This window comes from Ixodes scapularis, unplaced genomic scaffold (genome assembly GCF_016920785.2).
Source record: "Ixodes scapularis isolate PalLabHiFi unplaced genomic scaffold, ASM1692078v2 PGA_scaffold12__126_contigs__length_90152505, whole genome shotgun sequence".
Taxonomy (NCBI): Eukaryota; Metazoa; Arthropoda; class Arachnida; order Ixodida; family Ixodidae; genus Ixodes; species Ixodes scapularis.
The window spans coordinates 71,713,122-71,729,296 of NW_024609838.1; the positions used below are offsets into that span (position 1 = coordinate 71,713,122).

General features: G+C 48.7%; 1 protein-coding gene across 2 annotated transcripts; it reads left to right on the forward strand.

Moving 5' to 3' along the window:
- Nucleotides 1–1,372: 1,372 nt before the first annotated feature.
- LOC115331558 (extensin-like) lies at nt 1,373–4,494 on the forward strand. Of its 2 annotated transcripts, XM_042289571.1 has the most exons (2): nt 1,374–3,329; nt 3,378–4,494. In XM_042289571.1, exons 1-2 carry the CDS (start codon nt 1,924–1,926, stop codon nt 3,751–3,753), a joined length of 1,782 nt encoding a protein of 593 aa, XP_042145505.1. In that variant the 5' UTR covers nt 1,374–1,923; the 3' UTR covers nt 3,754–4,494. The 2 variants fall into 2 exon arrangements, with proteins under 2 accessions (XP_040074673.1, XP_042145505.1); XM_040218739.2 differs by having other exon boundaries at nt 1,373–4,494.
- The last annotated feature ends 11,681 nt before the right edge of the window (nt 4,495–16,175 follow it).

A 16,175-nucleotide genomic window follows, 5' to 3' on the forward strand; every position in this document is an offset into this window, starting at 1 on the left:
TGAAGTTTAAGAAATTGTACACCATACTCGCTCCCATTTCGACAGTCATTTAAGTGATTTATTGATTATATTCGGATAATCAGTGCCATCCACTTTGTTTATTTTAACGCAAAGGTTGGGACTTTCCGCGTAAGAAACTGCCACACACAACTTAACAGTAGCGAGTTTTAGAATAGCGTGCACAAAGAAATAACGTCGTTTATACTTGCAAATCTTAAACGCGGTTTGGGTTCGGCGCATGCGCTATAATGACGACGTTTTTTTATGTATGATGTTTTAACTTTTGCCAGTATCTTAAATCCGCAATATGTAACGCTGAAAAAAAAATAGTTGTCTGCATAACAATTACTCGAGTCCAGGATTGTCGATGGCGAATAAAGATTTACTTTTGGTGGCTGGCGACACCGAAATTTACGAAGCGAATATGTACAAACAAATAAATGTTTGTTCCCGCAGGTCTGTGAAGTGGTGCCTAGCGCTAGGATTCAGCCAAACTTTCCGAGGTATTTCTTCTCCTGCGCTCTGTAATTTTATAAGGCAAATTTTACGGAAGACAAATGCTAGGCTCAATTTGACGGGCCTGTTACTTATATCATATCTTGAGTAAGCAAATGTTCATATAAAAATAATTTATTTTCTAGGGCCAATATCGCGAAATGCTGCCTATGAATACTTTAGCAGGGTTGATAATTTAAGAACGTTCCTACTCGGCCTGTCAAAACATGCTCGAGTACTGAATAATAATAATAAAAAAACAGGTCTAGATGATACCACTTGTTTACATCAATTATCTGCCTCATTACACAATACATTTTTAGTCTGCGAATTTTCTTAAAGGTTGTGTGCCCACGAAAATCAAACAGTGTGTAGCAAACTCGCGAGTTCATCTGTTCTGGCCGATTCAGCACATTGCTAATCAAGCTGTCGATATGCTTCGTTACGTTCACGTGTTAGTCTTTTCATTAGTTTGTTTTTCTGGAAATTGGTGTCATCGGGTACGCCCGTAGATGATGCTAATCTCTCCTGTACATCAGTCAGGCGTTTCGCAACCGACCATAATCAGATACATCAAAGGAGTTGGTAAAAAAAAAAAGCCCGAAATTTAGGCTAAAATACACCTCGTAGTCCTCAAAGTGGTTCAATACCGCTGTTTCATTGGTAGTGTGCTACAAGGAAAATATTCGTATCACAAAATTAATCAAAAACAACGTAAAACAGCAACATAGCCGCGTTCACGTTGAAACCGAAACCAATCAAATTGAAGCAACCTAATGGCGCCGAGTGCGTCAGCGCCCTCTATACGCCGGTGAGGCAACTACTAAAATGAAAAGGTCTATACATTTTGAGTGAGAACGAAAATAAAGTTTGTAGTATTTCAATTTTTTCATTTAAGTAGTTCTCGCCACACTAACCAGATGGCGCCACCGTTACACCATTGTCCGTGTTATCAGGGTTGCGTCCCCGTGGCGCTCAACCCCCACGTTGTTGACCGTTAAATAAATGAGTTGCGACCCAGCCACCGTCGTCGCCGGACGTCCGTCTCTCTCCGTCCGGGGCTCCCGCGCCCGGCCCCGCCGGCGCCCGCCGTTCACCTCTTCGGCATGTAAGACCCCTCGTTTTCCGCAGGCCCACGCAGGCCCTGCTCTTCTTTATTTTCACGGGTGACCGCTTTTATTTACTACATTTTTGGCGACGAGGAATTACTACATTTTGGCGCCGAGCATGGGATAATTTTTTTTTCCACATTTCGAACCCCCGCGCCCCCCTGACGCTTCGTTGCGCCGCTTTTTGTTGCGGCTCCGTTTTTTTTAGCATCGTTTTTTTTGAGAGCGTCCGCGCGGTTGGTGGGTCGTACTCCGCTTCTAGACGGGACGTGCATTTTTTTTTAACAAGGAACGGCGCCTTTTTTCCGCCTTTTTCAAGATGGCGGCTGCGCAGGGTCGCGTTCCCGCCGAATTTCTCTCCACGCCCGGCGAACCGTCAATGCCGTGGCAGACTTGGAAGCGCGGCTTCCTCAACTACCTCGAGGCGATCGACGCCGAGGATTTTCCGCCGAAACGCAAGAGGGCGATTTTATTTTCATTTCTCGGCGATGAAGGCAATCGCGTCGTTGATGCGTTCAACCTAGCGAGTCCAGCCGTCAACACGGCACAAGATGAGTTTCAGAGTTTGTTGTCCGCTTTGGACACCCACTTCGCTTCCGCTCAAAACGTCGTAGTTGAGCGTAGAAAGTTCGCCATGAGGTTCCAGGGTCCAGAAGAGACCGTCCTCGAGTATCTTGGGGCGCTTAGACGCCTAGCATCGTTTTGCGACTATGGAGAGTCGTTGGAGAGCCGCGTCGCGGAAATGTTTATTTCGGGGATCCGTAACGCGGAAGTCCAAGATCGTTTAATCAGAGAGTCCGACGGAACTAAGGCACCTAGCCTCGAGCGTGCTGTCCAGTTAGCGCAGCAGTTCGAGCGGACGTCTCGTGATTGCGATCACTTCCGACGCTTGTCGTTAGACGCAAGTCCGAACACGCCGCACGTGGTCGATCGGATCCAAGATGGACGCGGTCGCGACCGAGATGCTCAACATGGCGGGCAGTCACCCCGCCACCGCGGGTCTTCTTCCCCGCGGCGTGAGCGTCTTCCTCCTCCCCCTTTCCCGTCAACACGCGAGCCATCTCGCTCCTGTCGTCCGAGGCGCGAGCCTCCCCCTCCTTCGTCGGGACGCGAGCGGCCCTTTCCTCCTTTCCCGCCGCGTCGAGAGCGCGACCGCCGGCAATGGCGAGCTCCCTCCCGACCGTTCTTCCGTGCGCGCCCACGCGATCCTCCCCCCGGGGCGCGTCGTGTCGTTCGCGACGACGGTTGTTTTTTCTGTGGCAGACGAAGCCACCCCCGAGATGAGTGCCCAGCATCGGGAGCCACATGTTTCTCGTGTGGCCGTGTGGGACATTTTGCAAATGTGTGTCGAAGCCGACCGAGGCACGACCGGGATCATCGACAACTGGCCCTTTCTGCTGGCCGGCGGGTCTCTGCCCGCGACTACTACGAGCATCGGCAAGCAAGGCCTGGTCCTACAAGGATTCAAGGCATCACCTTCCCGGACTACGAGCTCCCAGCAACAATCTACACCGTCGCGCCGCCCGATGATTTTCCGGAGCGGTGCCGTTTCTGTGGTGGCGCCTGCCACCCGAGGAAGTTTTGTCCGGCCGCACACCGTCGCTGCTTCTCCTGCCAGAAGCAAGGTCATCTAGACCGTGTTTGCGAGAGTCGACCCCGGTGGCCACGACTCGACCGTGGGGGGCCTAGCAACCCTCCCACAGTGTTCGCGTCCGCCCACCAGAGGCATCCAGTCCCCGACCCACAAGTTCCAAGGTCCATAGTCCAAGAAAGGCATCCAGAGCTTCCTGCTGCAGCCCCGCCTGCAGTTGTTCTGCCCACAGTCCCGCCGGCTCCCCCAGAGCCGGCTGTGCCTGTCCTTGGTCCGGCCAGCCCGGACACCACCAATCCAGATCCTGCGGGTCAACGTCCTGACCCTGGCCCGAGTCCCGAGGCCCCTCCTCCTTTTCCGGAGGGTCCTGTTCCAGCTGGGAGTCCCCCTCCCGTTCCCGAGGTACCCATCACGACACAGCCCAAGCCGTTCCCCAGACCGGAGCCACCAGAGCCCCAGGGTCCAGACGCCTCCGCGCAAGAGTGTCGTCGGCGGCTGCCAGACGTCCTGAAGGACTATTTTATTAACTCTTTTGGACTGGGTTCAAGATATTTGTGAACATTCAGTGAATTTTTTTCTTACCCAGCTTACTGCCCTAGCGCAGCCTTTTCCAGTGTGTGCTTTCCGCAAATTTTTTGCGCAAATTTTTTGCGACGTGCTTTTCCTTTTTATTAATTTCACATTTTTCCAGTGTCTTGACATAGAAATGTCTTTAATTTCAGTACATTTCCATACTTCCCAACTGCCCTGCAGTTTGGCGTCAGTTTTCGAAAACAGTCTATTCAATTTTTTTTTTTTCCTAAGAAAGGGAAGGATAGGTAGTTATTTTTTTTTTAAGGAAAGGAAAGTGTAGTATTTCAATTTTTTCATTTAAGTAGTTCTCGCCACACTAACCAGATGGCGCCACCGTTACACCATTGTCACCGTTACACAAGGGAGAGTTACACCGTTACACAAGGGAGAGTGGATTTCAAGACTGTAGAGATTACCAAGCAAAGATTAAGTGAATGGTGGCAGAAATCGAGAGAAAACTAGGTATTTTCTTAATCACTGATGGCAAGGGGGTTTCATAGCCTCACTTTCTTTGCACTGCGGAGTGAATATAGATTTCACATTTAAATATTCTAAGCTTAAATGGTAAAACAAAATGGCTAGGTGGCGTAAGCTACCGCCCGATCCAAAGGGCTCAGCCGTATTCATCCATCCATCCATCCATGTCCGTGTTATCAGGGTTGCGTCCCCGTGGCGCTCAACCCCCACGTTGTTGACCGTTAAATAAATGAGTTGCGACCCAGCCACCGTCGTCGCCGGACGTCCGTCTCTCTCCGTCCGGGGCTCCCGCGCCCGGCCCCGCCGGCGCCCGCCGTTCACCTCTTCGGCATGTAAGACCCCTCGTTTTCCGCAGGCCCTGCTCTTCTTTATTTTCACGGGTGACCGCTTTTATTTACTACATTTTTGGCGACGAGGAATTACTACAAAGTTCAGTTGTAAGTAGCGCTGTGTCCGTGTCTTCCTTTCTGTCCGTTGTCTTGTTGCGCTTTTTAACCATTATCATAGCTTCCTCTATACCAGCACCTCCTAGACAACTGTCTAGGACGTGATCTCTGTTACGTCACGGCGCGGTGGTGGCGCGTCGGACGCACTTCCGGTCCGGGGCTGTGGGCGGAAGTGCCCATCTGAGACGTGTATTCCTGCGTTGTTTTGAAAGGAACCAGACAAAAACCTGCCTTCTTGTCAAAATGCTGCGACTGGGGCGCGCTGTACCAAAAGGGTCGAGAAAGGTTTGAAGGTCAGTTTTTATGCGCTCGGTTCGTCCGAGAACGTGGATAGGTGCCGTGAAAAGGGAAAACCAGACGCCGTCGGACCACGATAGCTTGGGCGGGAAGCATTTTGGGTTGAATTCACGGATACTTCTGGCCATCAGATTTATTTGTTTTGTTCCAAAATGAATGCCGGAAAACCGTCAAGTTGTCCGGACCACCTGCGGACTACGTTCAGTGCGTCTTCAAGTTCAAACGGTTGCCTGATCGTTCGAACTGTCGTCTGCTCTTTCAAACGTTTCTGCTTGTCGTCTGCTCTTTTAGAGGACACCAGCCCGCAGACCATACGTGGGCCCGTTACTTGCGATAAGAAGTGAGTGCAGGCCTCAAAAGACTTGAGTTTGAAGGTTGGTAAACAGGCTCGACGTAAACAGTAGATACAAGGAGATGTTGATCATTGTTTCCAGTGGCCATCACCGACTTGTTATGCCTGATTCACTTGGTTAGATTCTGCTTGCGACTTTCAGTATCGACGTCGACCATCTCAGCTACGGTTCACGCTTTTGCAGTCCGAGCGACGTCGCTACTGAAAATTGCGAGCGGAATCTCATCATGTGAATCAGGCTTTAGCGTACATTCTGCGGCGTCCACGCGGAATGAATCGCCGCATGTCAGATTATTCACGCGAAGTTTTGCGGTGTAACGGGCCTCGTTAATTTCGCTGACGCCGCTCAAGTAGTCAGACATCGTTAGGAGGACGTAGAATCAACAATTCCAACGCGAAAGAGAGCGCGGGGACTCGCACCGAGGCCGAAAACATCGCATTTCAATGGTTTGTTTATGAGCGACGGCGAGCTTCTTGCCCACACCCCCATCGCGCATGCGCGGCGCCGGTGGCGTCCGCTAGGGGCGCTCCGGGCACTCCGGTTTGTTTGTAAACATGAGTTGGTGTATACCACTGATCTCAATGACAATTGCTGGATCGCGCTTGCCGCTCCCGCAAGTGAAGCCACCGGGCGTCACTCGCTTGGGATACGATTTGCCGTTTTTGCTAGCCTTTGCTGCGGTTTTCCAGCGTGCTGACGACACGTTTTCTACTCGTTCGTCGTCATTCGCCGAAGAAGTTTTTTGAAGACTCTGTGTATTTTTGAGACTTTCCGTTGTGAACACGTGGAAAATTTTACGAAAGTGCAGTGTCGCAGGAAAAAGGCACAACGCGTCGAAAGGAAGGGCTGGCGGCGTGTTCAAAGCATCCTTGGCACGCCGAAGTGCCGTGTCTCTGTGCCTTCGCGCGCTTGGATACCGACCAAGAACCGACGCCGTGTGAATGTGTTTAGCGAGTGCAATGTGCGTGAAGCCGTATCAAAAGGTACAACTCGTCGAAAACGTGTCGCCGGTGTCGCGGCGTGATCAAAGCTTCCCTGGCACGCCGAGTGATGCATCTTTGTGCCTTAAAACGCTTGGATACCGGTCAAGAATTGACGCCGCGCCAAAGTTCTGAACGTGTGTCGCGCGTAGATGCCTTTATATCATTTATATATATCGGCCACGGAGTTCTGGATCGTCCAGCTGTTCCGGTGAGTTGCTATCAATAAAAGGGGGAGATCTGTACGTGTTCTTATGTACTATATTAACCATGGCTATGTCCCAAATCTACTCTAATAGATTCCGTGGGAGCACGAATAGGGCAACATTGTGGAGCCAGGGGGGTTTTCGAAAGCAAAAGTACAAGACGGCGAGAATGAAAATCTTTGAAGCGCGGCCGATATGGTCGTGTGCAATCTGTTGACCAATTACAATTAGGCGAGTCGCGTAGGTTGATAATAAGCCAGCACTGATCAGTGATGAGGAGCTGTTGTGCACGGTATTGCGTAAATCGTCTAAGGACGAAAAAAAGACGTACCTTCTCCCCATCTCCCGTCGCTAGTGGACGCTGGATTAAGCTCGTTCCTAAACCGCGAGGGGAAAAGACGCTGATCCAGAGGCACGAACAGCTTCACGCACATTGCACTCGCTGAACACATACACACGGCACCGGTTCTTGGTCGGTATCCAAGCGTGCGAAGGCACAGAGACACGGCACTTCGGCGTGCCAAGGATGCTTTGAACACGCCGCCAGCCCTTCCTTTCGACGCGTTGTGCCTTTTTCCTGCAACACTGCACTTTCGTAAAATTTTCCACGTGTTCACAACGGAAAGTCTCAACAATACACAGAGTCTTCAAAAAAACTTCTTCGGCGAATGACGACGAACGAGTAGAAAACGTGTCGTCAGCACGCTGGAAAACCGCAGCAAAGGCTAGCAAAAACGGCAAATCGTATCCCAAGCGAGTGAAGCCCGGTGGCTTCACTTGCGCTGCAGCGAACAAGCGGGGAAGCGCGATCCAGCAATTGTCATAGAGATCAGTGGTGTATACTGAAAAAGCCTGGCACACCGTCACATGACGCGGCCGCCGAAAGTGAAAAGGTACGGCACGCGATGGATGGATGGATGGATGAATACGGCTGAGCCCTTTGGATCGGGCGGTAGCTTACGCCACCTAGCCATTTTGTTTTACCATTTAAGCTTAGAATATTTAAATGTGAAATCTATATTCACTCCGCAGTGCAAAGAAAGTGAGGCTATGAAACCCCCTTGCCATTAGTGAATAAGAAAATACCTAGTTTTCTCTCGATTTCGGCCACCATTCACTTAATCTTTGCTTGGTAATCTCTACAGTCTTAAAATCCACTCTCCCTTCGCTGTCTCTAAAACCCAATGACTTTATTAAATCTATGTTGTCTTCGGTAGGCATAGGGTGAAGCCCTTGACAGTAGAGTATAGAGTATCAAGTGCTCAGCCGTCTCGTCCTCCTCTCCACAAGCAGTGCACACTGTATCCATTTCCTGGTACTTCACTCTGTATGTTCTGGTTCGCAGAACACCCGTCCTCGCCTCAAACAGCAATGAGCTTCCCCTAGAATTGTCATAAATGCTTTCTTTGGCAATAACTCTTTTGTTTAATCTATAGCTTTCCAGAGCCGTCTTTGTCTGCATTCCCTCTAGCCACCGATCTCTTTCTGTGGCCTTAACTTTCTTCTTAACTGAGACTTGCTCTTCCGTATCTTCGCTATAGCCCAAAAACTTTCCTCTTAATTTCCTAGCGCGCTGTCTCCACTTTGTGTCTACACTCCTCATGTATAAATAGCTGAAAACCTTTCGTGCCCATTGCTCCCCATCCATTTGCCTCAACCTATCCTCAAATTCTATCTTGCTCACCGCTTCCCTGCTCTCAAATGACGCCCATCCCATGCCTCCTTGTACTCCCTGGTTTGGCGTTTTGCAATGTGCCCCCAAAGCCAGCTTACCTACTCCACGCTGTTTTATCTAGTCTCGCATGCACTTCGGATTTCATGCATAGCACTGCGTTTCCAAAAGTCAAGCCAGGCACCATGACCCCTTTCCAAATCTCTCTCACCACCTCGTACCTGTTGTAATTCCAAAGTGCTCAATTTTTCATTACAGCTGCATTTCTGTTGCCCTTACCTATTATATACTTTTCATGCTCTCTGAGATATTCTGCATTATCACATATCCATACTTTTAGATACTTGTATTTACTGGCTCTCTCAACTGTAATATTCTGTATCTTCATCCTCTCAACTTCATCCTCGTTAAAAATTATGACTGCTGATTTTTCGCTACTGAATTCTAAACCTAATTCCTCTCCTTCCCTACCACAGATGTTCATTAATTCCTGCAACTCTGTCCTGTTGTTAGCCATTAGTACGATATCATCCGCATACATCAATCCCGGTAACGATTGCTGAATTTTTTGGCCTAGCTTACTGTAAGAAAGGTCGAATCCAAGCCCACTCTTCTCTAGTCTATCCTCCAATCCTCTCAGATACAACATAAACAGCAAAGGCGATAACGGGCACCCCTGCCTAAGGCCTCGTCTTATCTCTATTTTCCCTGTCGCCTTTCCTTCCCATGTTATAATCACCTTGTTACCTTTGTAAATGTTCCTTAATAGTGCTGTTAGTCCTTCATCTAGGTTTAAGTTCTCCATTATGTCCCACAGGTTTCTTTGGTTCACATTGTCATAGGCACCCTTGATATCCAGAAATGCCAGCCAGAGCTGTCTGTTTTCTTTTTGCGCTATTTCTATACACTGTGTTAGAGAAAATAAATTGTCCTCCAACCTTCTTTGTTTCCGAAACCCGTTCTGTAATTCGCCCAGTATGCCCTCGCAATGTACCCATTCCTCCAGTCTGTTCTTTATAATCTGCATTACCAACCTGTAAATAACCGGTGTCATGGTTATAGGACGATAATTCCTAATATCAGACCTATCTTCCTTTCCCTTATGTATCATACTCATCCTACTAAGCCTCCATTCATCAGGAATATTTACTTTTGTTATCATGATACTCACTACCTCCCTTAGTTTTGCCTTAGATTTAGGACCCAAATTCTTCACCAGCTTGATAGGGATACCATCTGTGCCTGTTGACGTGCCACTAGGGACTCTTCGTTCCGCCTTTTCCCATTCTCTTTGTCCAAAATCCGCGATGTCACAAACTGGACTGCTACTTCCTTCGGTTCTCCTATCTTCCACAAGTACCCGTTCCCGAAATTTCTCCTCCATCACTGCTCCTATATATTGTATCGCATCATCTCCCTCTAATTGATCTCCCTGATGCGAGAGTATGAACCTCTGTCTAGCTTGCGTTGTTTCACCGAGTGAGTTCAAGTGCTCCAAAAACTTCTTGGCAGCGTTTCTATCTTTCTTACTTACATTACTCATCCATTCCTCACCCTTTCTCTGAATTTTCGCATTGATCAAACTGGGTGCCTCTCGGCGACATGTTATAAAATTGTCCCATTTTCTTTTTACTTCCGTTTCGGACTCCCCACTACACTGTTAGCAAGTGCCGTGTATTTGGTGAATATTTGGGGTGAAAAACACGCTATTTACACAAATTACCATAAATTTACACGATGAGTAACGGATAATACGTTCAGATATCATGCGAGGTTGTAAAAAACGTGTTTTGGTTCGGTCATACACGCATAACCGTGTAGCCGACCTCGATAACACGCATCGCCTCCGGCGACGACCGCGGCATTGCCGGCTATCGAAGCACCGGAATGCTTGGGGACACACTTAGAAAGGGCCGTCGAGACAAATGCCGCGGAAAGAAACATGTCTCGGAAACAGATATGCACCAAAAGCAATTACGCCATGTCGCGGGACGTTGGCGAAACCCGCGCTTACCTAGAGCACTATATAGCTCCTTCGGAGCAGAGTAGCGCAATCTAGAACGCCGCCTCTCGGCGACTAGCGGCGAACACCCGGAGGTTCCAACTGCGGTCAGAAATGCATGGAGAACGTGAGAAAATCGTTGTTTCTTCAGTATTGTGGGGATGTACGGAATGGAAATTGTTTTTGACATAATAATGGAACTTTTTCGAATAATTTGCGCTAAGTTTTGTGCCACGCAAGGACGTAACTTTTTTTTAAAAATTGCCTGAGCGGCATCATGCAGCAGACGACACGGCGACGTCACACCATTCACGTGACCCGCTTCCGCCAACCCGAAAAGCCCATCTCCGCTGCGAGCAAAAATCGTCTGCTTCAAACGCCATTGCCTTGGAAATTGCCTTCTCAAAATTTGCACACGCATCCGATATTATTAAAACTTTGATAAAGTGTTTAGTGATTTACTAACTTCACGACAGACTAGTTTTGAAAAGTCTGAACTCGCCGCTCATTTTTTAATCAGCCGTGTTGTGGCGATCTCCATGTATTCTCCCATAGGGCGGGCCGCCTCCTGGAACCCTGAGTACCACGTGACTCGCGCCGAGCCGCTCTGTCGGCCATGTTGTCGGCAAAGCACGGGGTTCAAAGGATTGCGCTACTCACTTTACCTAGAGCACTATATAGCTCCTACGGAGCAGAGTAGCGCAATCCTTTGAACCCCGTGTTTTGCCGACAACATGGCCGACAGAGCGGCTCGGCGCGAGTCACGTGGTACTCAGGGTTCCAAGAGGCGGCCCGCCCTATGGGAGAATACATGGAGATCGACATAACACGGCTGATTAAAAAACTAGCGGCGAGTTCACATTTTTCAAAACTAGCCTGTCGTGAAGTTAGTAAAGCGCTAAACACTTCATCAAAGTTTTAATAATATCGGATGCGTGTGCAAATTTTGAGAAGGCAATTTCCAAGGCAATGGCGTTTGAAGCAGACGATTTTCGCTCGCAGCGGAGATGGGCTTTTCGGGTTGGCCGGAGCGGGTCACGTGAATGGTGTGACGTCGCCGTGTCGTCTGCTGCATGATGCCGCTCAGGCAATTTTTTAAAAAAAAGTTACGTCCTTGTATGGCACAAAACTTATCGCATATTATTCTAAAATGTTTCATTATTATGTCAAAAATGATTTCCATTCCGCACATCCCCACAAAACTGAAGAAACAACGATTTTCTCACGTTCTCCATGCATTTCTGACCGCAGTTGGAACCTCCGGGTGTTCGCCGCTAGTCGCCGAGAGACGGCGTTCTAGATTGCGCTACTCTGCTCCGAAGGAGCTATATAGTGCTCTAACTTTACCGTGGCTCGCCGCCATTTTCTGGTCGATGGCAATGCGGCTTCCCTCATGTCGCCCATGTTGCCCATGTTTGCATTTAGTTTAGGGCTCTTGATAATAGTTTCTTACACACCACAAATAAAGTCATGGGTCCAATTATTCGTTTAAAACAGTTAAAATGGATATAAAAAGCGTGTCTTCGATGTGAACACGTGACATTGCAGTTGGTTTCGTTTTTGCTTCAACCTTCAACTGCTTCAACTGCAAGCGATCTGGCCGATCTGGCCATGGCAAGCGCAACGTCGATGTACGGTGGAAGCAAGAGCCGGTTGGCTTTCGTTCTTTTTGTGTGACCGGAGAAATTTCTGGCAGCCGCTATTGTTTTGGTTTGACGGGACGCGAGAAGCTTCGCAGTTTGCGAGTACATAGTGAAGACGTGACCGGAGAAGTGCCCCTGTGATGTTCCCGGAAGACGGAAAGTACCATTCGTCGTGTGTGCTTTGAAAGCGAGGGGAGTCACGGGTCCACGAGTGCGCAACCACAAGCCAAGGTTCACGACAGCGCTGCGTTCTTCGGCGATCTCGTTCTGTTTGGGGCAACACGGCGATGCGAGAAAGGGCCGAAACGTTCGTGGTGTGTGGTGCGGTGCTTGTAGGTAGAAACCCGCACTAACGGGGAGCTCATATTGGTTGTTGTGGGGTTGCGTTTGGCGGGTTTAGCCCCGTCGTCGTCAGCTGATCCGGTCCAGCTGGTCGGGGAGGACGCAGCGAGCGTTCTTAAAAGTAAATCTTCTTTCGTTCCGTTTCAAAATGTGGAAGATTCCCGACGCATACCGTGAGTAAAATGCTGCGGACGTTTTCAACAAAATTACGTCGTTTTAATTGAACAAGGGACTTCGGATAGTTTCCCTAAATCTGCCGTTTCTATGCTTCGTGTCGTTAGACTGCATTTGCACAGCGACGTGTTCGCACAGCGACGCACACCGCTCGAGTAGATGATTCGGTCCCGCAAACGACCGGTTATACAGAATTTCAGGGAAACTTAAGTCACCACCGATGTTTTCCTGTAAATCTCGTGTGACTCGTGTGAGTTTGTTGCGCTCATCATGCGGTGTGAATAAACTAGGGCAAGATTTTCTACCTGCCCACAGATGCATGAACTGAGACCAATTTTTTACGTAGAGAACATAGTGGTTTTTCTTTACATTGGGAAGAGGCCCGAATTTGTCTCTTTTCCCTCTGGCACTGCCCCAAGTTTCAAGTTGCAGTTTCAGTAGACATACCTACTAACAGGTACAAACTGCTCTAAAGCAGGTAAAAGACTGGGAAGTCAGGACGGTGCGGACACCGTGTTTTGCGCTTCTCGCAAGGTGACTGACGCTTTTGCGAGGTATGCGGAATATGCAATCGATTTTGTTATGCCCTTCGTTTGCGTCTCCAGAAAAAAGAATAAGATTATTTACAAATTTAGGCGCAATCACAAGCCAAGATTTACGATAACAGTGCGTTCGCTTCGGTGGTCCGTGTAGTGGTATTATACGCTGCTTTCTGCAACACCGCGTCATGACGAAGAGCTGGAACGGTCACGGTCTGTGCTGGGCTAGCGGTTGACAGAAACCCGCATCGCCCGCATCGGCACCGAGTGCACTTGGGCTGTTGATGCTCGAGCCTTTCATACGCGGCTTGTCGCCAGCTGATCCTGCTGCTCGACGGTGAGGAAGCGGCGAGTGTGACCTCTGAAGTTAATGTAAATCCTCGTTCATCCAGTTATCCAGTGTCAAAGTGTGGAAGATGTCCAACGTGTACTGAGGGCGGGAACTACGAGCGTTTTGCCTTGCTTTTATAACCGAAACCAGAGCAGCGAGATAATTGCCTTGCGTACTCCAAAATGACGCAAGCAATATGTTTCAACAGGTCGAGTACGTCACCGCGGATGTAGGCGAGACTGTGCACTGTTTAAACGCTTGCAGTATCCACTAGAGCACTATATAGCTCCTACGGAGCAGAGTAGCGCAATCCTTTGAACCCCGTGTTTTGCCGACAACATGGCCGACAGAGCGGCTCGGCGCGAGTCACGTGGTACTCAGGGTTCCAGGAGGCGGCCCGCCCTATGGGAGAATACATGGAGATCGACACAACACGGCTGATTAAAAAATGAACGGCGAGTTCACACTTTTCAAAACTAGTCTGTCGTGAAGTTAGTAAATCACTAAACACTTTATCAAAGTTTTAATAATATCGAATGCGCGTAAAAATTTTGAGAAGGCAATTTCCAAGGCAATGGCGTTTGAAGCAGACGATTTTTGCTCGCAGCGGAGATGGGCTTTTCGGGTTGGCCGGAGCGGGTCACGTGAATGGTGTGACGTCGCCGTGTCGTCTGCTGCATGATGCCGCTCAAGCAATTTTTAAAAAAAAGTCAGGTCCTTGCAGGGCACAAAACTTAGCGCAAATTATTCTAAAATGTTCCATTATTATGTCAAAAACAATTGCCACTCCGTACACCCCCACAATACTGAAGAAACAGCGATTGTCTCACGTTCTTCATGCATTTCTGACCGCAGTTGGAACCTCCGGGCGTTCGCCGCTAGTCGCCGAGAGGCGGCGTTGTAGATTGCGCTACTCTGCTCCGAAGCTAGTATCCACGAGTGCTACCAGAAAAACGACGTCAACAGAGAAGGAGCTCGCGATTTTAGCATAATGCAGTGCCACGGGCTCGTGAATTTTCAATGTGGCTATATAGAAATAAAAAAAAAACAAAAAAAAAACGCATCAGCGCCACATTAATGATCACGAATAACACCGGTCACGAACTCCCAAGCCTCACCGCTTCGCTCGACACCAACACGACATACGACAACAATCTGCATCAAAACGCCCCAAAAGTGAAGGCGTCTGCTCCCGTACGCGTACTACATCTAGCGGAAGTGAAGTGTTGGGCGGATGTCCTTCACAATAATATATATAAAAAATGCCTTGCGCAAGTATAATTTCCATTGATTATTGAATACGTACTGATAAAATCCCAATCATTTGTTTTTCTATCTGATTCAAGCGAGTCGGACCGCTGGTCGAGCATGAAAATAACAAAACTTTGAACTTTTTCATGGCCGGTTTAAGATTTATTGTTAGTACATCGTTGTTTTTCGCAAAGGACTAATTTTACAGATTTTGCCTCCATACTTTTTAAATGCAAACAGTTCTTACATACGGCTGTCCATTGTGCCGTGTTTTGTGTCTTCTATAAATCGGTAACGGTCAGCGACCAACGAGCTCACCCGTACATGTCAAGCATATATACGCCGCGGGGAGAGTCCGTTGTTAGTGTCGGTGTTGTGTTTGTGTATGTGTCGCTGCTGTGTCCTACGTGGTGCTCGTGTTATCTGTGATGTATGTAGAGTAGCAGTCTACTCGTGATAGTTCCCAGCGTATTAACCGTATTAACCGACTCCTGCTTTTTTTTCATTGGTTGCTAGAAATCGCACTAGGTGGCGCAAGTTACCGTCCGATTACAAGAGTTTGCTTGAGCTATTTATCCATGTAAGTTCAATATTTGTTTTTTTTTTGTTTTTGTTTAGCGGTTTTGTCGTAGCTGCCGACGCCACCGACCGCCGACGATGTACGTACGTACCTTTGCACGTAGCTACGTCCGCCGCTCGGAGACTGTTTACTGTGCTATGGTGTACTAGAACTGGGCAGTGTGTCGTCCGCGCCGAGAAGCAACGGAGGGAGGAGGTCGGCGCAGCGATGACAGCGAGCAAGGACGCCAGGGGGCGCTGCGGGTAACAGGCGTGCTCCTCCCCGCTCGGATTGCCGTGTGGTCGTACTGCATGTGATCGCCTGGTTCGCGTCGTCGCCCTGTTTTGCTGCAGTTCCTTTTTTTTTTTTTTTTTTATGGTTGAGTGAAATGGATTGTGATCGGTGCCGTTCAGTGGGATGTAGACAACGCGTACAATGACGGAAAAACGGCGGGACAAGAGAGACGGGCCGTGTTTTGTGTCGAGGCAGTGATTTCCCTACACCCCTCTACGGGGGTGCACTCCCCCCTTGTCTTTCGAAAAGCACCCGTATAATTCGCAACGACTCTTATATTCTCAATGCCCCCCGAAACCCCCCCTTTCTAACCTCAATTCCTGGGGCCCGTGCCGGGTTGCAACAGTGGCTACCGGTCCTCCAAAAAAGCCCGTTCCCTTTTTCGTGCCCCTCTCGAGTTCGAACGGCGTAAGTCGTGATCCCGCAACAATAAAAGGAGTGACAGGGAGACTCTGCTTCATGTGATGCACGCAGTCATGACAGTCTTCCTCTACATTTTTTTTGCGGACTTTTTGCACTTTAAAGTATCTGCTAAATCGGTCTAATAGACACTGGTTTCGACACACCGAAGGGTCCTGTGCACGCTGACTGCTTTAGAAAGGCTTGGAGAAGTGACTGTGAAAATGTGACGTTAACGGTTATGGCCTCACATGAGCAAATTATTATTATTTTTTTTTCTTAACGGCTTTAAAAAGATGAGGGTTGGCCCAGCACTCCGTCTCTTCAATGAAAAGGTGCTAAGAGGCCTCTTTTTACCGCAAGAAAATTGAAGGGTCTAATGGCCCAGCGGAAGATACTGAGTCATTTATCCTGAAGATGTCGAAGCTCATCAAGATCATGA